This window comes from Tyto alba, unplaced genomic scaffold (genome assembly GCF_018691265.1).
Source record: "Tyto alba isolate M040663 unplaced genomic scaffold, T.alba_DEE_v4.0 Super-Scaffold_33, whole genome shotgun sequence".
NCBI lineage: Eukaryota > Metazoa > Chordata > Aves > Strigiformes > Tytonidae > Tyto > Tyto alba.
The window spans coordinates 6,196,521-6,220,409 of record NW_024881308.1 but is presented as its reverse complement, the minus strand read 5'-3'; the positions used below and the strand labels follow the sequence as shown (position 1 = coordinate 6,220,409).

General features: G+C 48.5%; 2 protein-coding genes across 8 annotated transcripts in view; one reads left to right on the top strand and one right to left on the bottom strand.

The window, feature by feature from the left end:
* The window catches only part of ZHX3 (zinc fingers and homeoboxes 3), a 51,725-nt gene extending 29,077 nt beyond the window's left edge, over nt 1-22,648 (top strand). For 5 of the 6 annotated variants that reach the window (XM_042800789.1, XM_042800793.1, XM_042800788.1 and 2 more), the window contains 2 exons: nt 12,382-15,305; nt 16,842-22,648. In XM_042800789.1, the coding sequence (XP_042656723.1) occupies nt 12,542-15,305; nt 16,842-16,852 (2,775 nt within the window). In that variant the 5' untranslated portion in view covers nt 12,382-12,541 and the 3' untranslated portion in view covers nt 16,853-22,648. Of the gene's footprint in view, nt 1-4,717; nt 4,764-12,381; nt 15,306-16,841 lie in introns of those variants that run through there. The other variant, XM_042800794.1, reaches the window with a different exon arrangement.
* Nucleotides 22,056-23,889, bottom strand: part of PLCG1 (phospholipase C gamma 1) — a 50,649-nt gene continuing 48,815 nt past the window's right edge. For both annotated transcript variants that reach the window (XM_042800786.1, XM_042800787.1), the window contains exon 32: nt 22,056-23,795. In XM_042800786.1, coding sequence (XP_042656720.1) covers nt 23,753-23,795 — 43 coding nt within the window. In that variant the 3' untranslated portion in view covers nt 22,056-23,752. The remainder of the gene's footprint in view (nt 23,796-23,889) is intronic.

Sequence of the window (23,889 nt, the reverse complement as noted above, 5' to 3'; positions counted from 1 at the left end):
AAATAATTGTTCAGTGTTGGAGCTAAATTGAATAATATGGTGGTGTTCGTATCTTAATCTTCCAAATAGCTCTCTTAAGTTCACTACACTGATGTCTGAAAGGCTAAAAAATAATAAACTTCATTGTATAGAGCTTTGAATACAGAGTGGAGGCTTAGTAATTGCTGGCAGTTCATGGGTAGACTCGCTAACACATGGCAAGGAAGCAATTCTCCCAGCATGCCTGAATTTTTTAAAAGAATCTCCTTGTGTCAAGGCCTTGTGATCCACAGATGAATGAATACATCAATATTTTGAATAAAGGCTTGCAGGAGACCTCAATCCAAAACCCCAAACCCTTTACTTGAGCCTGCATACTGTTTTAAAACACGTCTTGTCTTCCTTATCTGTCTGGCAAAAGCTCTTTCCATCGCCCAGCTATTGAGCAGGGTAAGTGGAGTGGGCTGGTGAGCTCGTCTTCCAGCCAGCAAAAGAGACTCCACTGGCTAACTGTTGGCAGAGAACTGAAGTCCTGAGCCCCTGTCCCCTGTAGGAAGGTAACAACCCAACTCCCAACCTTCTGCTCGAGTCAAATAACTTGGTGGTTTGGGTTCTTTTTTTAATGGTGTTCAAAAAAAAAAAATGAGGTCCCTGGGGAATCAAGTGTCAAGGGGAGAGCTTTGCTGATTTTTCTCAGGTGATGTCTATAGTTCCCCTTCAGCCTTGTGAAAGAATTTTTAAATGGAGGGTTGCAGAGGGCAGTTAAGGAAAAGGCTGGTTAGATCAGCAGGCATGAATTGAAAAACAAACAAAAAAACAGGTGAGGGAAAGGGGGAGAACACAATTTGTTTATCACAACTGTACTTGAAACTAATTTTAAATGTCTGTCTGCTGAGAGTAAGGAAATTCCTTTAGCTTCCAGCAGTAAATAACTGGGATGCTTTCAGCTCACAGCTGACCTACAGAGGATGGTGAGTTTTCAACTAAAAAAATAATTGACTCTCCAGTAAGGACAATTCATTCCAAGTGTCACTAAACAGCTGGAGGAACAGAAGATTCCTGACAAGCACGGTTCATATCACAAATAACCCTTGAACTTTGTTCTGTATCTCTGCATACTGTCCAGAGTGTCTTGACAAATGGCTTTGAACAAATACAGTTTTCAAGCCAGAGAGCAGATAACAAGGATTGCGTTTGGCTGGCAGGTGTGTGATTTGGATGCCTGAATCTTGCCTGTGGAGATCTCAAGTGAAATCCCAAATCCATTTTTCTTTTGCTATGAATCCTAAAAGAAATGGTGAGTATTTCAGAGAAAGGTAGAAGGTTGTCCCTTGTGAGCTTTTGGGGGGGTCAGTGGATGAGTGTTTGGTGGTAGGGACAATGTAGTTCTGCATGCCCGCTCTTCTTGGCAGCTGAATAGTGGAGCAGCTAATGTTAGCTGTGGTGAGAAGGACTTTAGAAGCTGGACTTCTCATCAGGCACGTCTCAGCAAAAGGTTTGATCATTAGGATGCTGAGCTCTTAATGGTCTGCCCTGCTCTATGCCAGCAGGACCTACTGGGAAGTGGGGACATCTGGAAGTCTGTCACTTATGTAGGTACTAAAAAAGAGCTGGACTTTTTTTTTTTTGGAAAATGGTGTTCCAGCTGAAGGAGCTGAACATTTTCCGGTCTGACCATACGCTTCTAAAGTTCTTGTGGTTCAACGCTTTAGGCCAGGGTATTGTCTATTTAAGGCAATGGAAGAAAACCCTGTGCCACTCTTGCAGAGTAGGTATGTGAACTGTAAGCATCAGGACCAAATGGTAGTTCTAGAATTAGATGGTGTCCCTGATTTCCCTCTTTGGTTTTAAGAGGATGCAGCATTCTTCACTTACAGTCTCAACTGTTGTGTTGCATTGTTGTATGGGGTTGAACATCTGCCCCTTGCAGCCACAAAAGTGGCTGCGTTCCAGTGGTGGGTGGTTTCTTTCTATTCAGGGATCCTCTAAGGCCTGGAAAAGCTTGAGTTTTAGACATGACATACTGTCAACTATTGCAGATCCCCTTGGCTCCCCTCCTTCCAACATCTGCAAGGCCAGAGTTGGCCATCTTGGTTTGTCCGTGCACCATGCATAGCACAGAAAGACCCTGATCCTACCAGTTGCTGCTGCTGCTGCTGCTGAACAGGGAGTGGGGCCTCACCAGGAATCCATCCATCCAATGCCAGAAACTTTGGTCCCAGCCTCTGGAAGAGGAGAGGGGAGATCTGTCATCAGCTCCCTAGGGAAGGCTGTGCTGCTGGGACCACAGTGCCGGGGTCCTTCCCCACCCAGAGCACCCTCACTAGTGGCTGCTCATGCTCCATGCAGCAGCTCCGCTCTAGCAGTGTTGTCCTGCAGTGTGGCTGGGAAAGGAGCAGGCAGAGCAGCTGTGACAGCCAGCAAACCTCTGCAGGAGTACCCTACCCCACATTAAAAATGGTTGGGATGCTAGAGCAAAGCAGGGGGACGAGGTGCCAGTCCCACACGAGGATCTCAGTCCAGTATTTCTTTCCCCCGGCATTGTGCTGGTGACTGACTGGTGTTTGCTTGGCAAAAGCATTTTGAATATTCATTTGGCTGCGGGATATGAGGGTATGGTAGCTCCTTGAAATCAGCTTAGGGAGGAGAAGAAAGTAAGGCTGCCTTTTTCTTGCTAGTAGTGCTACTTGAACTCTCTCAAATGCATACTTCACACAGATAAATGATTGCGGAGACCTCAGCCTACCTAACAAGCCTGCTCTTGTAAAGCAAAAATTATAGTGCCTGCATACTCGCCTTTCTCATTCAAAAGCCCATTTCTCATTAATATCACTTTATACATATTATTGCAGCTCGAAATGCCATTTTTCTTCTCCCCACCCATTTCCTTGACTGGCTGTGACATACAGGAACTACACCCAGTGCTCGACTCGCCTCTCCTGACCTTTTGTAACTTGGCTTCAAACTCCTTTTTTTGGGTCTTTTGCAAAACACTGTCAGAAGGGAAAAATCCTTTGTTAAAACACAGCCAACTCCTGCCTCAACGTGGAACAGTTTGTTCTGCTAAAAGAATGAGCCAGTTCAGTGAGCAGAAAAACATTGCAATAAACCAGTGGACTCAATAAGCTGCAAAAGCCATCGGCTGCGCGCAAGGTCTGAAAGGACGACTCTGAAGCAGGATCCACGGGGGAGAAAAAAAAAAAATCCACGATCCCAACCTGCCAAACCCTGTTTCCTTGCTTTCAGCTGAAGTATTTTGCAGTTGTCTTTTTGGTTATAGCAACTGTAAGTGGGGGAATGGGAGCTGATGCTGAGCCAGAACGTAAGGCATCTCTTGAAGCTAGCATATTGCAAAAGGGCATGGTGGATGAAGTAATCCAAAAATGCTCAGCTGGGAAGGGGCTGCAGCACTCTAACAGTCTTCAGTCTGTGCTGCAGATGATCAGCTCCAGCGCCCTACGCTTGCTGTCTGGTACTGTTTAGTAGCTCAGTTTAGTCCTTCCCACCCACGTCTTGTTTTAAAGCTCTGGACACTTTATTTCCCTGAAATTGCTGCAGGTCTGTCACTTAATGTACACTCTGTTACTGGTGATCATCCTGGCTCCAGCAAGCGTTTCTTTGTTGCACAAGGGACTTGGATGCTCAGTGAGAAAACCATGTGAGCCTCTAGCAGGCTTTTGGGTTTGTGGTTCTGCAGCAGGATCGTTTCGGTGCTGGTATAAAAGCTGACGCTGGTTTTCTTTTAACAGTAAATATTGTGCTAGCATCTAGAGCTCTGGTTCCCAAATTTGGGGTGCTGGCCCCCAAACAGGGGCACCCACGTGGAGGTGGATGTCCAAACCTGGAAGTGGGGTTGTGAGCAGAAGTGGTTCAGGAACACGGGCTCGGAGGCTTCCCCCAAAATGGGTCCTTGGGACTGGGCATGCGGCAGCGACGCTGAGAGCACGGTGGGCTTCTGCCGTCGGGTGCTTGTACCTGTGAACCCCTCGCCAGCTTGGCCAAGTGTTTCCTGCTGATTTAAAAGACTCGAGTGCCCTTATCAGAAATTTAACGTGGACCAGTATCTATCTATGGTTCTCGTTCTGCTTTGGGAACCAGGAGTCTTTACTCCAAGCTTCCCCACAGTTTTTTTGGCTTGGAGCCAATTTAGCAATTTCAGAGAATAAAAATACAAAGAAGTGTATTTTAGGTGTAACCTACTCCTTTTCACATGCATTCCAAAGGGCTGCGTTTGCCCAAACTGGTCTTGCCCTACCTAAATGATGGTACTTGACAATAAGCTCTAGGTGTTGGATTGCAAGGTGTGTAGCAAGTCTGAACGTGGTGTGGCAGAATATTACTGACCTGTGTGGGGCCGTTTGAGGTGCCTGTGATGAAGCTGCAATCACAAACAGATCCCTGACAATACAAGGAAAAGAAAACCTCTTAGAGAAAGCACAAGGGGCTGAAATTGGAGCTCCTGTGCGTTTATAAACATGACCAATGTTCTCGTACTGTCCTGTTCAGGCACAAACCAGCCCACTGGTATTCACCAGCTGAGCTGAGGTGATGGGAGACCCAGATACCGATGAGCTGAGGGACTTCTTGAAGCTCCATTAATGCTATCTGGTGTCCTCTGCTGGTAGCGTTAACCTCGGAGCCGGCTCTGTCGAGAGATGATTATCTGTCTGCTGGACCTTTTTCTTTGGGGGAGTGCCAGGAATGTTTTGCAACATGGACAAAATGTGAGGATTGAAGCTATGGAGGTGGGTCCCTGGGATGCTGGGACTCTGAACCCTGCTAAGGTAGTGTGACTCGGAGCAAAACTGTAATGAAGCCTCTATGCCAAAAGAGATTATTATTTTTTTGGAAGATGTTAATGGTGTGATTTCATAACATTTATTTTGTGCTTGATCAAATGGATGCGGGCAGAGGAAAAGGAGTGAGTGAATTAATGTTAGTGATGTTCAGACAGAAGCATGCAAAGCTCCGAGGGATGATCAGTGGTTTTGTTTTGATGTGCGTTGTGTTTTGGTTTGTTTTTTTTTTTTTTTTTTTTTTATTCCTGACATTCTCCTGAAATATAGCACACAGGCTTGTCTCTAAGGGGGGCACATTGCCAATAGTCTAAAGGTTATATTATCCTAGTGACCTATTTTTATACTCTAATCGCGTTCTGTTTCAGCTGCCTCTTTCTAGCCCTCCATCTTGCTCAGTTTTGTGCTCATCTGAAAAAAAAGCAGAGATAATTACCGTTAGTCCCCAAGTGCTAAGGCAGCAAGCCAGCCTCTACCCAGGTAACGATGGCAAAGGCGAGTTGCTGCTGTTATGGAAGCATGAGAGCAATCTGAAAACACAGCTTGTAAATGGGTGACGGCTTGAAACAGGGTGATGAGGAGTGTTGAGGGGCAGAGGAGAGAGATCTTCTCTTAAAGGCAAATTTTAAATGGAGAAGTACAGCAGTTTGTAGAAGGGTGAAATTTTAATGAATAGCTCTGTTTAACTAGCCTAAATGGAAAAGACGCTTTTCTACTCTAGGCCTGCCAAGTAATGGAGAATGAATGTGATTGTTCGGTCAACCGGCTTCCACTGCCTTTAGACTGTACCCACATTTTCAAAGCCAGACTTAAGCTACAAAGCACCCTGACCAGTCGACATAAAGAGAAATTGTTCCTTAGTACAAACGTTGACTATGTGATGCTGCTTGAAGCTCAAAACTGCTGAAACTTGTACGTGTGTTTGTACATTTATGCAGTGCGAAATAATAAGATGCGAAGAGGCTTTTCTTGCCTGTGTGGCTTCTCAGGTTGCAGTTATTTTACTGCTGGTTGCTTTCCCTGTTCTTGTTGAGAGCACCTGAATTTTGAGTGCCTGCAGCGTTAGTGTGGTAGCGATCTGCTCTGGAGGGGAAAATCTCATTAACTGTTCATTCATGGGAACTTGCAGTCCCGTACAGGGTTAAACCCCAAAAGAATTAAGTGGGTTATGACCTTGGTCTGGCTTAGGAACCAGGCTCTGGGTGGCAGATGCTACCTACAGGTGCCAGCCCTAGGCAAAGGCATGGCATGGAGATGTGCTGGGAGCCGGGTGATGCTCTGCTGCTGGCAGTGGTCCCATCCCGTGACTTCCCTTCCAGCTGCAGGCTTTGCAGAGTTACTTGAGGAGGATGCTGGACCCCAGCTAGCCGGGATGCCCAGCCGCAGACCGGGAACAGAGGAGCTCAGCCCTGCCAAACCTTGCCTTCTCTTCTCTGTTAGAGCCATGCTGGCACAGCTAAAAGAGAGGTCCCGTCCGCACCTGGGAAGTTGGGATTTGCTCTGAAGAGGTGGGCTGTTCGCTCTAACCTTCTCTGTCTGTACTGAACCACAGGGATGTAGCCTGGAGCGGTCTTTGCTGGGTTGCTGGAGCATGCCCATCCACGCAGTGTGTCTCTGGGATGGATTAGCAATAGCTTCCCTGTTCCTGGCAGGGGAATATGTTCTCGAAGTCTGTTGGTGGTGCTGCTCCACGGCCTCTCCCTGCGCTTTGTTATGCTTTTGTTGTAACCAAAGCCTGTGACTCCAAGTCCATGGTGATGAAACCCAGGTGAGAGCTGGTGTGGGTCAGAATCAGTGAGCCTTTGCCTCTTCTTACCTCCATCTGGAAGGTGCAGGAATCTCCAGCCTTCCTCTCTCTTGCCAGCTCACACCAGGTACCTTTTGGCAAGAAATTAATAAAACTGGTGAAACTCCTACATGTCTGCTCATGAACAGACACCAAATGCAGAACAAATGTTAATACCCAACAGAAGATAAAGAGTCCCGGGATTGCCATGGCTAGCAGTGGCCATGGCCATGGGACTGTGCCCCATGTATGCCGGCGCTCGCTGCTGCATGGACCTGGTTTTCCTCCCGCCCCAGCACCCAGGTAGAAAACCCAGTCCCAGGCTACTGAACTGGCACCCAGTACTGCCCAGAGCAAACTGGGTGCTGTGCTGGGGGGGGACCTGCTGAGAAACAGGGTGGGATTTCCCTCTCGGATGCTTGGTGGTGAAAAGGGGAAGGCGGATCAGCTCTTGCATCTGGGTGCTGCAGAGAGCACCTGCTTGCCGGTGCTGGCCACGTGGGCCATTTATCTGCTGGCCTTTACTTTCTCGTTACCAGTGGGGAGTTGGGAAGTCATCTGTGGGCTTCCCACAGACAGACATGCGCTGGGCCTGGATGGAGGTAGGCCCTAAAGGGGAGAGACAAAAACTCTCAAACATCAACTTTTTTTTTCCTCCTTTGATTTTTTTTTTTTTTTCTATTTTTTCCCCATATTATGCTATCAGCTGAGGCCTGCAGAGTTTCAGCTTAAAAACAAACTGCTATTATTTAAAGTGCCAATATTGTGCTTGGCTTCGTATGAGACAGAAACATCAACTTTGTCCCTGACCTGGGGAGTGTGTCTGCCTGCCTAGCAGGCACCGGAAGTGTTGAGAAAACTGTTATTTTACTTCTATTTTGGTGTTGATTTTTTTTTTTTTTTTAATTTTATTTTTAATTTTGTTTTTTTTTTTAACTGAGCATTCAGTCTTCAGCAGAGCTGCATCAAACAGCAGAACCTGCAGAAGAGCACGTAGCCATCCTACATGTCTGTGTGGAGCCTTGTCCCCAGTGTGAGCGTTGGGCACCCAGGAGGTGGTTGGGCTGGGGCAGAGAAGGGCGACTGTCCCCTTGTCCCTGCGCCGTGGGACCGGAGCTGCTGTGCCCGGCTCTGCGCTGGCTGGCCGGTGATGCTGCCTGGTGGGTTTTCTGGTTGTTGTTTCTAGGCGAGGTTTGCAAAAGGTCACAAAATTTAATCTTCTAACTGGGGACCTTGGCACTGCGCAGAATGAATGTTTTGCATTAACAACCTAACTCATTAATTCACTGAAACATTTAAAACCAAACCAGTTATATCCAGCCAAGCTGGAAAAAGCTGAAAGTTCATACTCAGCAGTGCAGATTTCGAAACCTCCCTTTGTTAATCTCTGCAGAAGTAAATTTTCTGAAATTGCTAAGCTCACTTTGACTGGCCTCAGCATTGTTTTCCTCAGCGGAAGGAAAGCTGCTTCATGGAGGGTTGGCGGTGTGTACCTGGACCCGCCGACGGGGAATCTTGGGTGCCGAGGGGGTAGAAGGGCTGGTACGGGAGGTGTTTGGGGAGGGGAATGCTCAAAGCACCTCTGTAGGTTTGGGGCTGTCTCTAGCAGAAGTGCTGTGTTGTTTTCGTAGGTTGGGATCCCAGATTTCCCAGTTTCCATCTTCCTCCTCTATTATTATTTTCTGAATTGCTAGGGGTAGCACGTCTCATGGTGCTCCTTGTGCTTGTTTGTAAGCTGGAGCTGGGTCGCTGGCGTGTGGCCGTTGTGGGCCTGCTGCATGGAGGAGAAACGGGCAGACGCGGGCAGCGTGGGAGCGAGCTCAGCCCGCGGCTCCCCCTGCCCTCGCCGCTGGCTCCGAGTGCGGGGCTTGCCTCCTCTGAGCCGCAACCCTTGAGAAACTCGTGAGTGGCCACCAAGCTGGCTGTCCCTATAGCCACAACATGGTGGCAGCAGCGGAAAACTGCATCTACCAGTGGAGCAGAGCTTTCCCGTGGTGGTTTGTTTTTTTGAAGTGCTTTAAGTTTGGAGCGGCGCAGACAAGCAATCACAGCGGTACTACGGGGATGGGGAACCACAACCCAACCCAAAGCGTTCACCGGGGTTCGTGCCCGCCTTGTGCCGGGGCTGCTCGTCCCTGTCACAGGAGCGGCGTGTGCGTGGTTGTGTCGCTGTCGTGTGAGCCAGCACGTATCGGCCCCAGGGGCAGATCCTGGTGCTTTAGGTACAAGAGAAATGTACCCGCAGCCATGTGCCGTGCTGGGATCTGACCTGGCCAAAGGCGCCTTTGGGCTGCCTTTCCTTCCAGCATTGGATTCTCTTGGAGCATCACTGGGAGTGAATCAGTTTGACTCCGCTTTAAGTCAGTTTTCCCTCAAATTTCCAACAGTAGTGGCCTGTTTAGGTGCCCAGGTCATTTGACCTGCTTACTCTACTACCTCACTATTAAATTAGCAGGTATAGATTAAATGGGAACCAATAATTTAAGTACAAGGGGTTTGTCTTCCTGGCTGCCAGGTAGCTATTCTGTTCAGATAATGTCTATTTGCTCCAGTTAATCATAAAATAATGTATAGGAAATAAAGTTCTTCACACACGTCTGTACAGTTTGGTCTGAGGGGTTTGCAGTGATGGTATACTGAGCTCTGTTGTAAGGCTGGTTTTTAATTGATGAGTTTTTCTGCCATTAATTTACCCTATCTGTTAAAACAGCCTCAATGACAGAGAAATCAGTGAATTATCCATCCTGTTATATATTAGAGGTGTATTAAAGTATTAGTGCATTCCAGAAGGTGAGCAGTGAATAAAACATGCTTCGATCATGTGGTTATGCAACTGTTCCGTGGAAATGAAACGGACAAACAGTACACTTGATTAATTTTTTTTTCCCAGTAAATTGGCACTGTGATTCACTTCCAGCTAAATTTGCAATCTGTGTTCTCAGGTGGCATTAATATTGGAGCCCCAGCAGGAGAGCTGTGGTGGCTGGGGCCGCTTTGATTGCATTTTTAAGGAAAGTTGTTGGAGAGAGCACGGAGCTTGATGCAAATGTGCTGGTAAATGAAATGCAGAGCTTTTAAGTTCTCTGTAGGTGGGTCTGGCCATTCACATTTACCCAAAATAATAGTGACAGCGTGCTCAGGAGAGGCACTCTGTTAACGTGGCACAATGGGGGTCTTTGTGTATCTCCGTTGCTCTGTATCAAATTTACTCTGTTGACAGATAAAAATCATCTTTTTTATATCAGTCGACTCCATAAACAGTAGGTAAGATCTGCCTGGGACTCGAGCTCTCTCAGTAATGGAGACTCTGGAACTGGATCTCTATCAGGAGTTTGCTGGAAACTAAGAAGCTTGCAGAGGGCTCAGCAGTTTCTCCCTAGCCTGTGCTAGAGCTGCAAAATAAAATTAAGGAAGAACTCCCTTTTACCGTAGCTTTCCTGACGCGAAACTTCTTTCAGCCTTTAAAGCTGTATTTTATAGGCTTCAGGCTGGTCTTATTGTTTTTTCCTAATTGACTTGACTGAGAAAGGTCATCGTACCCTGCTAGATTGTGTAATATTTAACTTAGCATCAAAAATGAGGATCTTGGGATTGGTGTCAAATGGATGCTGTTCCCCTCTGAATAGCAATCCCATTCATAGTCATCCAAGTATTCGACTTGCTAATGCTAATGAATAACTTTCTGGCCCTCTGCAGAGGGAAAGACTAACCATAAAAAGGTGGGATGAGAGTGGCATAAAGCAGGTATTGAGAGCATGCAATTCACACTGTCTAAATCCAGATCACAGATTTAATACATTTTTATTTATAGATTTTTTTTTTTTTAAGTTGTAATTTCTAGCTTTAGCATAGCAAGCAGTCTTTTCTGATGCCAAGTTCAGTGATGACTAACACTATTTACAGGACTGTTTTGTAATCTCAGATCAGCCCACATTAACGGGAAGTTACGTTTTCCCATCAGTCTTTTAAACGGTGACTGAGAGTTGCTGAGGCCAGAGTCGGCCATCCAGGCTCTCCTGTTCAGAAAAAAACTATGTCAGCTCTCAGAACAATTTAAAAAAACCTGTCTAATGAAGTTAGGGAGGTCAGATTGTACTTCCTCCATTTGCGTTTTTGCATTAGGACCTTTCATTCCTCTGTTCTGAAAGCTACCAACAAAAATAAGCAGAGGAGGTATTGCATAAGCACCACAAAGTCATTTGCCCGATCTGCATTTCTCAGTGCATGACATCAGCTCAGAATATCTGATATGAGAAAGCTACTGGTGCACAACTGCAGTAACTGATAGGAATTACCTCTGTGAATCATCTGGTAGGATGGTAAGTTGGTCTTTTTTTGGTTTGGTTTTGTTTTGTTTTGTTTTTGTTGTTGTTTTTGTTCAGTTCAAGTTTTTATGAGTGTTTTTATAAAGCTCCATCGCTGTTACTGTAAATCCCAGGAAAATCTGGCACGGAGTCTTTGTAATATGAATCAGTGCATCCATATGCTTCCAAGTGACCTTGCAATCTGGAAAAATACCATTTTATCCCTGTGCTTAAAGGCAAAAAAAAAAAAAAAGTTGAGTTGCTGTAGAAAAGGTTGACAGAGGGGTTAAGGCAGAAATGTTGTTCTCTCAGATGTGCTGCCTTTCCTGTCATGGGGACTGTCACCAGGCGAGTGACTCCTGGTGCCAGCTACAGCAGACAGCTTTACTGCCCTTGGGTCGTGATCTCAGGCATGGAGCATCCTCTGTGCAGATGGTGAAGCTACATCAGGCCAGGAATAAGGTTGTGCCCCATCCAGCTCTGGACTTCCATAGGCTGGAGCAGAGTGGTAGCTGCTTTAGCTTCAGAAGAAATAATAATAATTAAAAGAAAATTTAAAAAAAAATTTTTTTTTTTTTTCCTTCTGCCTTTTTTTTTTTTAAATGTATCAGGTCTCTGCTCACCCCAAGCCCATGAAAATGGGCTTGCATTGCAGAGAAATGTCACTTTCTTAGGAAATAACCCCAGGGCACTGAGTTGTGTGAATGCCAAAAGCTGCAGAGGTGATGGGAGGGGAAGGCTGGGAGCCAGGAGAAGCCTGGAACATGCGTGTGATGCTGCCTTTGAGTTTTAGGAGCTTACCTTCTCTTGCAGCACCAGACAAAGACTCAACAGCTGCTGTTGAAACAGCAGTGAAGTGTGCAGGGGGTGGGGAGGGAATCTCACAAATGCTTTGTGGGCTTGCTGAGCGAGGAGGGCTAAAATATGTGGCCCTGGCTGCAGCCTCCTTGCTCCCTGCAGCACAGCTTCAGGCGTCTCTGCAGGCAGAGGCTCTTGGCACAGGCACGGTGCTTTGAGCTGGTGAGAAACTTCCCGACAGGATGGTTGGAAAATGCTGTTTTGAAGAAATTGAAAAGTTCTGTGGGGGACATGTTGATTTTTTTTTTTTTTTTTTCTCTCGTCAGTTTTTTCTGATGGAAAGCAGGTGGGTTTCCCAGGGTGAGCCTGTCCTGTATCAGAGCTGGGAGCCTGGGTGCGCAGGGAGCCCAGGCACTGCTCTCTCTGCCAAAACACCAGTGACGGCTCTTGGCAGGGCAAAGTGAGGGGAAATTTCAGTTTTTCCTCCTCAAATAAGAATTTGATGCAGACTGTAAAAGAGTCATGCTTGTGTGTTTGTTTTTAAACAGGTAATTCACAGGCGGTATGTGTGAAAATACAGTAAATCCAGGGTCAAGTTAAATTTTTCCAGTGAAAGAGGCTGAAAATAATTTATCAAGTGAAAAAGTTAAATACCAGGACAGTTGTGCTTTGTCTAATACCAAGGGAACTAACCCCTCCTCCCTTTCCTTGTCCTCAGGTTCAGAGGCAGATATGAACATTTGTCAACATTTGACAACAACTCCTTGGGACATCATGAATTTGCTGGAATCTAGACCACAGAGCACTTGCAATAGCGCTTTTTAAATTTGAATTTAATTTAAGTGAAAGAAAAATAATCATCTGGATCAATTGTAGTGATGGCTAGCAAAAGAAAATCCACAACTCCCTGCATGATACCAGTAAAAACACTGGTGCTTCAGGAGACTGAACTGGATGCTGTAGATGATCGTGAAGGAACGCAACAAGATGCTCCTGCAGAAGGGCCAGCAGCTAGTGATGCTGGTACCAGTAACAGTAATAATGGTGCTTTGTCTAATGGGCACCACGGTATTGCTGATAGCGACACTTATATCTGCAAGTCTTGTGACTTTGGATCTCAAGACGTTCATCACTTCTTTGGGCACTTGGACTCTGAGCACTTAGATTTTAGCAAGGACCCTGCGTTTGCATGCGTTGCTTGCAACTTTCTGGCAAATAGCCATGAAGGGCTCTCGCACCACAATGCAGAGTCACACGTCGGCGAAACAAGCTTCATCTGGAGGGTGGCTAAGCAGGACAATCATACAACTGTGGAGCAAAGTCTCTGTGAGGCCGCCAGCAGCCACGACCTTCCGGGAGAGGTCCCTGAAGAAGGGGTGGATGGCCAGTCCGAAATTATCATTACCAAAACCCCCATCATGAAGATAATGAAAGGTAAACCGGAGGCCAAAAAAATCCACACGTTGAAGGAGAATGTGTCAAGTCAGCTAGGCAGTGAGCCGGAGGTGAAAGAAGGAGAGCATTCATTCCCAAATGGGTGTCTGCCAGTCAGCCAGCCCACTGCGAGCTCAACAAAATCATCTCATATAGTGAATGGCTCCATCATAGGAAACGTGCCTGTTCTGCAGGCAGGTGTTGCACAACTTGTGTCACTGCAGCAGCAACCCCCTTTGCATCAGCAGCTACCTACGTCCAAGTCCCTTCCCAAGGTGATGATCCCCCTGAGCAGCATTCCAACATACAACGCCGCCATGGACTCCAACAGCTTCCTCAAAAACTCTTTCCACAAGTTCCCCTACCCCACCAAAGCCGAGCTTTGCTACTTGACTGTGGTGACAAAGTACCCAGAAGAGCAGCTGAAGATCTGGTTCACTGCCCAGAGGCTGAAGCAGGGCATCAGCTGGTCACCAGAGGAGATCGAAGACGCCAGGAAGAAGATGTTCAACACTGTTATTCAGTCCGTGCCACAACCCACCATTACAGTTTTGAACACACCGCTGGTCGCGAATCCCGGGAGCGTCCCCCATCTTATTCAGGCAACTTTACCGGGCCACGTGGTGGGGCAGCCGGAGGGGACGGGGGGGCTGCTGGTCACACAGCCCATCATGGCAAACGGGTTGAAGGGCACCAGCTCCTCCTTCACCTTGGCGGTGACTTCGGTCCCCAAGCCACAGCCGGCGGCGCAGCATGGCACGGTGAGCTCCAGCAACGCGTCGGGGGTGAAGGTGGTCAACAGCGGCCAGTCGCTGCTCACCGCCTGCCCGGCAATCTCCTCGCAGACTTTCCTGGATCCCAACGTGTACAAAAACAAGAAGTCCCACGAGCAGCTCTCGGCCTTGAAAGGCAGCTTCTGCAGAAACCAGTTCCCAGGCCAGGCCGAAGTCGAGCGGCTGACAAAAATCACGGGACTTTCCACCAAGGAGATTCGAAAATGGTTCAGCGATAGGAGGTACCACTACAGGAATGTGAGAGGCGGCCGGGCCGTCTTTCCTGGAGACAGCGCTCTTGATTCCCTGCCCGAAATAACCTTCGACGTCTCGGCCAGAGGAGCCGAGCTGAGCCCCGCGGCAGCGGCAGCCGCGCCGGCCCCTCACCACCCGCCGCGGCGGCAGTCATGGCACCAGGCACCTGACTTCACGCCAACCAAGTACAAAGAGCGGGCGCCGGAGCAGCTGAAGGCCCTGGAAAGCAGTTTTGCCCAAAACCCTCTTCCTGCAGAGGAAGAGGTGAACCGCCTGAGGGGGGAAACAAAGATGACGCGGAGGGAGATTGATAGCTGGTTCTCAGAGAGGAGGAAGAAGAAGATGGCGGAGGAAAATAAGAAAGTGGAGGAGGCGGCTCGGCAGGAGGAGGAGGAGGCGGAAAATGGCGGTGGGGAAGGGGAGGACTCCTCAGATGAGCTGAGGGCTGCAAATGAAAACGGCTCAGTCGACACCTCCGGCAACAACCCAAACTCGGTGGAGCGGAAAGTGAGTCCCATCAAAATCAACCTCAAAAACCTGCGAGTGACCGAGTCCAACGGCAAAAGCGAGTTACCGGGGGCCGGCACAAACGAGAAAGGGGACAGCAGCTCCAGCCGGCCACCCACCCCTCCAAAAACCAAACTGAACTTTAAAAAAACGGCCCAGCAGCGGCATCTGCTGAAGCAAATGTTTGTGCAGACCCAGCGGCCCACGAACCAGGAGTACGATGCCATCGTTTCCCAGACGGGTCTGCCACGGGCCGAGGTCATTCGCTGGTTCGGGGACAGCCGGTATGGCTACAAGAACGGGCAGCTGAAGTGGTATGAGAACTACAGGCGGGGAGTTTTCCCCCCGGGGCTGGTGGAGGTCAGCCCCACGGGCCGGGAGGTGCTGGAGGACTACTACGAGAAGCACAAGGGGCTGCGGGAGGAGGACCTGCCCGGCCTCTGCGAGCGCTCCCACCTCAGCGCCCAGCAGCTCAAGGTGTGGTTTGCGGTGAAGGCGGAGGAGGAGAGCCGGGGCGCCGTCCCCGAGGAGGGCGAGACGGCGGGCAGCCGGAAAGGGCCGTGCGAAGCCAGCTCAGAGGTGCTGGAGAGCGGCGAGTCGTGGGAGCCGGGCGGCCAGGAGGGCAGCGCCGGGACCCCCGACGCCCCCGGCCCACCGACCGCTGCGCGGCTCGGTAAGGCCCCCCCCCAGCACCGGCTCCGTGGGAGGGTTTGGGCGAGCATGGGGCATGGAGTGCTTACTGTTTGGTTGGGAAACTGAAGCTTTCAGGGAAGGGTTTAGTGCCCAGTCCTGCTGTTTGGGGTTTAACCAAGGAAGTGGTGAGGAACGCCCTGGGAAAGATGGGGGGCTGGAGAAGGAGGATGGGGAGGATCTAGTGAGATGCCATGAGTGCCGCTGCCTGCCTGCCTTGGTCACTGGATGCTGGCTCCACGCTGAAGCCAAATCCTGGCTTTATTTTAAGCCTAAGTAAAACCACTGGAAGTGTCTGGTCCCTTTACCTGCCCCGAGGGAAGGTGGCCCTTGGTTTTATTTATGAAGGGGAGGGGTATTTGGGAAGAAAGGAGCCTACCTGCTGTCCCCCATGCCACTGGCTCCTTCCATGCCTCCCCCCAGCCTTCGGCAGCAGACATAACCCGTGCCTGCTTGTGCAGACAAGAGCCTCCTCCCTTCCCTCTCCTGTCTCTGGCTCTTCAGATGTGAGCATCCTTCTTTAGTTCAGGGCAAGGCTTGGGTGTTGAAGATGGAGGCTGCAAGGAGGGAGAGAACATGAAGGATTGGTGTTTACAGCCGCCTGCCCTACCTCCTTCCAGGACTCACTTTTGGAAGGCATGTGTGTGCATGAGTGTATGGAGGAGAGGAGAGGTGGTTTCCAAGCCCTCCGTGTGCTCTTCAGAAGTGCAGCTGGGGGCTGTTTCCTCCCTGGCAGGGTTCCCACCAGATGGGGATGGCCGAGCACTTGCCCTGTCCCACCGTGGGCTGCAGGGCCCCTCGCCTGCTCCACGCACGCAGCCCCGTGCTGGGCAGCTGGAATCTTCTCCAGCCCCACTGCCTTCCTTCGGAGCCTCCCACACACTTCTGCCATGGCTGCAGGCCTTAAAAAAAAAAAAAAAAATCAAAAAATCCACTAAAATTCATTGCTTCTCTCCCCTGTCTAATGCAGAGGAAGCGGAATGTGGGTTTGAATGGGGCCCTGCCCTTCTTGCAGCTGAGAGGTCTGGATGTGCACTGCCCCATCTGCTTTGCTGGGGAGCAGCTGCAGCCACAGGAGCAGGCTGGGGAGATGTTGCAGAGGGAGTGGTTTGGGGAAGGGTGGTGGGCCAGCTTTTGTGCCCTTGCCAGGGCGATGCTGTGCCCCTGCTAGAGCTCTCTGAGCATGGCTTTATGCCACTGAGAGTAAGGCGGTCCCGTCACCCCTCATGGCACAGGAGCAGGAGGTGCTCAGCGAGGGTGCACAGCTTTGGACCGCCATGGGCTGTGTCCTGCCTTAGCCCTGCTGCTGGCCAAAGCCCACCTCTGCTCCCATGAGGATTTGAGTTTCCTGGCCCCTCTGAATGGGACTGGCCTTGCTCTGCAGTTGACTCCATCAAGGCTCCCAATTTTACCCATCCCAAGGCACTCCTGCACCCCTTCCTCCCCACCCAGCACCCCACCTGGGTTGCAGGCCCCTGCGGCAAGTCGGAACGTCTCTGACACCTCTGTTCTTTTTCAGAAACAGACTGAACTCAAACCACCAGCTCTGGAGGATCTGCTCTTACCCTTGAGAAGAAATTTTTGGTCTTTAAGAAACCCATGGGCCAGCCTGATCCAAACCTCAGGAGCGGGACGTGGTGATAAAGCACTGCCATAAATAAGACCTTTGAGCACAGCACATGAGAGAGCGCGTGTGCAAAAACTGGGCACTTAGCGCAGAGCTCTCGGTGGCCCAGCCGAGGAGATGGCTGAGAGCTGGCAGAGGCGGGGGCTCAGCTCACACCCAGGAAATAGGATGCTCTTGTTTGCTTTCCAGTGGACAGACTTTCAGATTTCATATTCATATACCGATGCCTACAGCTGCCTATACAAGCATAATGAATCTCAGACATTGTGTAAACAAGGTCATTGCTTAGATATGAACTATCATGGCACAATACTTTTTTTTTTTTTTTTTTTTTTTCATCTGTCCATTAAGGTGTTTGTTCTCTAAAGGTTGGCATGGCTGCATATAGGCTCTCCGCCCTTTCTGGTCCTTAAGCCCTGGCAATGAAGTGCTTTGTGGGCACACAAGTGTGTGTGTGTGTGTGTGTTTGTGTTAGGAAAGCAAAGGTATCTGAGAAGAAAACTGCCAATCCTGCATTAAAGTCCACTGGGAGCTGAGTGAGATTATCATCCCTATGGATGAGGTTAGATTTAGCATTGCATACTCTCCAATAAGTAGCAGGTTCCCAAACCCATACAACCGAGGAGATGGAGTTTGGTGTCTTTTGTCCCTTGCTGGATAGAATATTTTCCCCTGCGCTCCTGGAGACTGTAGCAGGCTATTAAATCTCCAAGTCTCCCTTTAATCACTGAGAACTAGCACATAATAATTTTTCCATCCTGACCTGGAATCCTTTTCATTGTTCAGAGAGAACAAGCTGTTCTTCAGAGAACAAACGCAGAGAATACGCAGCGTTGCTGTGAGTGGTTCAAGTCATTGTTGTCTCCAAGGGATCGGCGAGGCAGCAGCTCTTCTGCAATCAGGAAGTTTCCCTCTTGCAGCCCTACATGACAGATCTTCCTGCAGCAGCGCTGGTAACTTCAAGTGTTTGCTCCAGTCCTTTTTGGTTTTTGCCCTTTTTTTTTCCAGTCTATCTGCAGTAGTTCTGGTGAAATAGCAAAATAAATTTCCCAGTTAACCTTCCTGCTTCCTGGTACCTGTACATTTTTAATGTGCCCACGCTGTCTTGGGTGGTTGCTGTGTGATGCAACTACTTGAAGATTTTTTTACTATTCTTTTCTAATAGAAAACAAGGTCTAGAAGGGAAACTCTTGAGCTGAAGAGTCCAGCCAAATGCTGTGTCAAACCATTCTGTCACAAACTAATCAAATCCCAGCTCAAAATTGGTTCCATGTCTTGCCTTCACTTTTGCTCTTGGAAGGCTATTCCAGAACTTCACTGACTTTGAATGGTTAGAAACTTTATTTAAATTTCTAGTTTGAATTAATTTGTGGCTGGTTCATTCCTGGTTTGTTTTGGAGCCAACATTGTCCTTTAACTTAGTTTTTGGTGTTTATCCGCTGATGTATTTATGGAGAGTAGTCATAGCTCCTTACTTTTGCCAGGCTAACTCAGCCAAGCTTTTTCAGTAGAAGGTTTTTATTTAGTGAGAGCTTTTTAATGTGGGAGACTTTATTGTTGGTGGTAAATGATATTTATTAGAAGGGTGGGTAGCAAGCCCCAAAGGATCGGATCCAGAGATTTAAAAAAAAATCTGGTTTAAAAACAAAAAAGCTCTTTCAGAACCTCTTCCAAAGATGGTGTCTGATTTCTACCTTCAATTGCTCTTACTTTTCCAATTCTTTCTTCGTCCCCTCTAAGAGGCCACCTTGTTCAACTGCTCGGAGGTGCTTTATCTGCTTAGTGCTTTGCAAGAGAAGGGGCTTCCTCTTGCCTGGGAGTGAGTGCCTACGTGGTAGGTGCCTGCGCCTGAGCTCGCGTAGCTCCCCTGGCACACGGTGTAACCCCTGTGGCCAAGCACGAGCATCTGCTGCGGGAGAAAATGACCTGCACCCTAAAGAGAGCCGGGGCAACGCGCTCAGATGCAGACACCGGCGCTGCCACCATCCCTTAGCAGTCAGGCAAACCCTCCCCAAAACGCTGCTAGCAGGGGTGGTGTCGACCCGGAGCACCCTGCTGTGACACCAGGCTGCTTAAATCTCTTTCTCTTTAGAAGCACTATTGCCGGTCACGCCGTGGCTGGAGGCATAACCGGCAGCCGTCCCGCCTCGGCCTCAGCCGGGCAGCATCCCCGCGGCTCTCCTCGCGGAGAGCAGGGGCACCTGCACTGCCAAGACAGACAGAGCCCCAGGGGTTCACCCTCGCAGGTGCAATCCTGTGCGCCCTGAAATGTCACAGGTGGCGGGAGAATCTGGGTGGTCCTAGAGCCGGAGGTAGCAGATCTGCGAGTCGTGTGGCCTGAGAGTCTGAGTGTATGTACGGTGTTACCTTCAGAGAACAAATACAGGTAGGTCAATTTACTCTCTAGTGTCTATGTACATGCAGGTTTATTTAAGTACACATATATACAGTTCAGATATGCCATTGATTCTTTATTGCATTAAGATGTACATTAAAAATGTACACTGTTACTAACTACTTGCTATATAAATATGTTGGAAGCGTAGTTTGCCCATTCAAGGTGATTTTCTGTGGGATTTTTGGTGTACACTTAAAGGCCTATGGCTAATTGGAAGAGTGATCCCCGCTCCATCTGCAGAAATGCTTAAGGACTATGGTATGAACTGGTCCCTTCGAACCATTTTTCCATGCACTCGCCGAAATTTTTTGCACTTGGATTGTATTCGGCCAGTTTTCCAGAAAAATTGAGAAGTCTTGTGAGCTAGAGGGAGAATTTCCCGGTGTACACAGAAAAAACAGCTTTGAGGGTTGGAAGCTGCTGAGGTTTTTGAGCTTTGTCTCCGTGCATTCATACAAGCACAGCAGGAGTTTTCTTTCTTTTGGGTCGGAGGAATTTTAAAAAGTGGTTCCATGCAGACTCCCCTCGGATGCAGCAACAGGGCTGGCAAGCCCTATTGCATGGGGAGGGTAAGATTTAGAGTAAAAAAAATTGAAAAGCAATCAAGTTCTATAACTCCTACATTCCTTGTTATCTGCATTTTTTAGTTGACTTGAAATCTCCATGAAAGTATAAGCTGAAAATTATTGAGTGTTTAGCTCTGTGGTCCTCTATTTCCCTATTGCATCATTTTTGAAGCTGAGGAGAAGCAGGTGTCATCTCCGAATAGGCTCAGGTTTTGGTGCAGGACATCAGAAATGCTTTTGCATCTGAAACTGAAAGGAAAAATTAAGGGGTGACTTGACTGTCCTAGCAGCTCTTCTGGTGTAAAGAGGAGGTGTCACCACAGTTCTACACAGTGTATGAATATTTATCATCATCTAATCAAAGATGACTATCTTGACTTGAAAGGAAGGGTGTAAGATAGAGGTCATGTAGCCAGCATCAGTAAGGAAGGGAAATGAAATTCTTCACCTCCATCTGCTGTGTGTGAGCCTGGGCTTGACAGGAACAGTAATAGCCATCATTTTTAATCCGTGTGAATCTTGTTACTTGTGTCTCGGAGGCTGCTTAGATTAAGGACACAATCCAATCACTTAATAACCCAAAACCCTGATTTGTGCCATACCTGGCTCGCTCATGTCAAGGGCTGCTGGTTCTCCTGATGCAAGGAACAGAGTTACTTTATTCATTATCAGCAGGCCCTGCCATGACATTTCAAGACACGGCTCTTTCATGTTTCATTTAGGTAGCTTATTTTTCAGCTCCTTAATTAGCATCCTGGAAATCATTCTTTTTGGTTTGTTTTGTTTGTTTGTTTTGTTTTGTTTTCAGCAGAACACTAAACGAACCATGATTTACAGGCTCCTTTTTCCACTCTCCTGCGAGCCGAGTGCCACTGCAGCCGTGGCGAGAGGAGCGGGCACAGGGCCTTGCTTCGCCGCGTGGCACACAGCGGTCAGCGTTCGCCCGCAGGAATATTTAGTGCAGCTGCACGTCCCCTCCCTGCCAGGCGCTGGTGTTGGTCACCACGAGAAGCCACCAGCCAAAGCAGTAGCTGCTGGCAGCTGTGAGGAGAAACCTGTTAGTCAGCCCACAGCTGAACGCAGAACCTTAACCTGACCGGGCCACGCTCGCACGGATGCTAGAGCTGGCAAGATACCGGCTTGATTACTTTTTGCTAGGTGTCCTGTCTGTTCAGGAGGTGAAGGAGGATGTGGAAGGCTGGTTTTCCATTTAGGGTTTTGGGTATATATATATATATTTTTTTTTTGTAATGAAAAACAACAATTTTTGGTCACAAGTAGAAGTGTTGTATTCTGTCTTCCCTGCAGCCCCTCTCTTAGAGACATTACAGAGACAACCTGATCAGAAGGTGATCTTTGGAAGCTGGGTCACTGGAAATCAGAAAAATGATTTTTCAGCACTTAAGCACAAATTAGAAAGTTAATATGATGCTGCATCTTCCTGTCAAGTTGATAGCGTTTAAAATGCTTGTAAACTTCTCTCCTGTTGCCCAGATAATTTTGGCTTCGCTCTTTTCAAATCAGTCGGTGGCCTGATGTGATTCAGCTCACTGCAGTAACCTCCGTTGTCATTTCTCAAGTCAATCACAAAACCAGCAGGGTAAGATTAGGCAACACTACAAATGGAGGTGGGGGGATGAGACGCTTGCAAGTTGTACCTTTTTTTTTTTGCAAGTTCAGTTTCTGCTGTATGTTTTACTGGCAGTGGTCCCTGCCAGGAATGCTGGATCGGCATCACAAAACTTTAAAGCAGAGCAAGAGAGCTCTGTTACCTAAGCAGTGATTTATTTTTTTGTTTTCTTGTTATTGCCTGTTCCAGTAAAGAGTGCTTTGTTGGCTGACATTGGCCATATTTTGATGGCACAGTTAAAGCCACTTTTCCCCTGTACTGATGGAGAGTGGCATTAGAAGGCCTCTTGCTTACTGGTGCTAGTGAAGGTTGGGCTAGGAATCCATGGCATAGAAAAATTCTTGCTAAAATTGCACTTTCTCTCTGCCCCATCTGGCTCCTGGTGGTGTTATGGGTACGTGGCTGTGATTCCCCTTGCACATACTAACATTGCACTAAAAGAGAGACTTTGGGAACAGCGTGTTGATCACTTTGTTTCTCAGCAGACCACAAAGTCAGCCTAATGGGGTCTCTTTTTTTTTTTTTTTTTTTTTTTTTTTTTTAATTAATGTTATTTAGAAATCATGCTGGTGCTGAATGACCTGGAATTTTTGCTTGGATTTATCCAAAGGAAAATGTAATTGTAGCTGCAATGGGACCTTTCATAAGGGTGGCCGTGCAGCTAGGGAGCAGGGCAAGGGCTCTGTTCTGTAAACCGTCTTTGTACTGGGGAGGTGTGGGGGGTTCCAGTGGGGTTATTATTGTGTTTTTTTTAAGACCACAATTTTAGATGGTCACCTTGGCAATCGTGTGAGACAGGAAATAGTTTTTACTTTTGGTAAAGGTTTTAAAGAGAAAAAAAAGTGAAGCTGCCTGTGATTGTGGGCTGTGGCTATTACTAGGGCTAGGGTAGCTTGTACCTGCTATGGACTTTACCTGCTCTTATTCTGAGGGCAAGAACTCCCTGTAGCAACAATGCCACTTCTGAGAAGTGAACGGCAAGTTTCCCTTCCTTTTGTATATGTGGATGTGAGGGTGGGCGAGGGGAAGAGCTTGCTTGTACAGTTTGTTGAAATGAAACCAGACATTTTTGGTTGTTCCTAAATAAAGAGTGTAAAAAAACGAATGTGAATTGACCTGGTGATGATTGCGCTCAGGTTTGGGGAAGCCCCAAAGCCACGCGGGGTGTGAAATGACCAGGGATGCCCTATGTCCGGTGCCGACACCGGGCGATGGCGAGAGCTGCCCTGTGCAGGGGGATGTTTGCTTTTCCACGAGCAGGGAATGCTCAGACACAACCCTCCCATTCATTTTAAAAGCACGCCAACTTACCTGCGGGGTAAGGCCCCTGCTCAGGTCACTGCTTGTCCCCAGCCCAGTTCAGAAAAAGCATTTAATACCCTTATTTTATCCTTCCCGAGTGATCAACATTGAACCTGGGGCTGCTCCTGGTGTGGTTTTTCCACCCCCCTGGTAGCTGCAAACTCCCTGAAGCCAGGAGGAAGGAGGGAGCAGTGCAGCCCCCCCCCCCCCCAGGCAGGGCTGCACCCCAGCAGCACCAGCCAGCTCTACAGCGGGGCACAGCACCAGACACCCGAGCCACCACGCATGTAATACTGACACTTTTATTGTCGATTAAAGCTAGAGCGGCCTTGTAAATGTATAGTTTCACTACTGGGCCCACAGGCAGTGGCTATACAGGTAGGCAGATGCGATGCCGCCAGGACACAGGCGCTGCCTTGGTCGCTGAAGTCCCCCCTTGCCCGGGGCGCTGGGAGGGCAAAGGCTGGCTGCGACGGGCCTCCGGCAGCCGCGGGACCTCCGGGAATACAGGCAGAGCGGCGACAGCAGAGGGCTGGTTGGGTTTGTTTTTTTTTTTTTTTTTTGGGGGGGGGGTCTCTTTCCTTGCAATTATAGACAGTTTTGTCTCTCACCTCGGCGGCTGGCAGGCTATACGCACCAATGCGCTTCGTTAAGGGCTTGGTGGTGAAGGATGGTGGGTGGTTAGGGTTGGTTAGGGTTTGGTTTTTGTTGTTGTTTGTTTTTTTTTTTTTTTCCTTTTTTTTTTTTTTTTTTTTTTTTTTTAGTTCTCCACTGGAACACCCTTCAGCAGAGAAACTGGAAAAGCTGCCTGAAAGTAGGCCATAGCAGTGCCGTTTCCATAGAAACCAGTTCACAGCGTGCCGTGAGATTCACAAGCACTGGAGGTGCCTTCGCCCGCTGAGATGGGCTACAGCCGGTTGTCCCCGTTGACCCGGGTCCTCCGCAGTACCCTGCAAGGGGGCACAGAGAGGGGACACGGCTCAGGCTGACCAAGGCATGACCAAGTGCAACGCTCCCGTGTCAAAAGCTGCCCCGGGGGAAGAA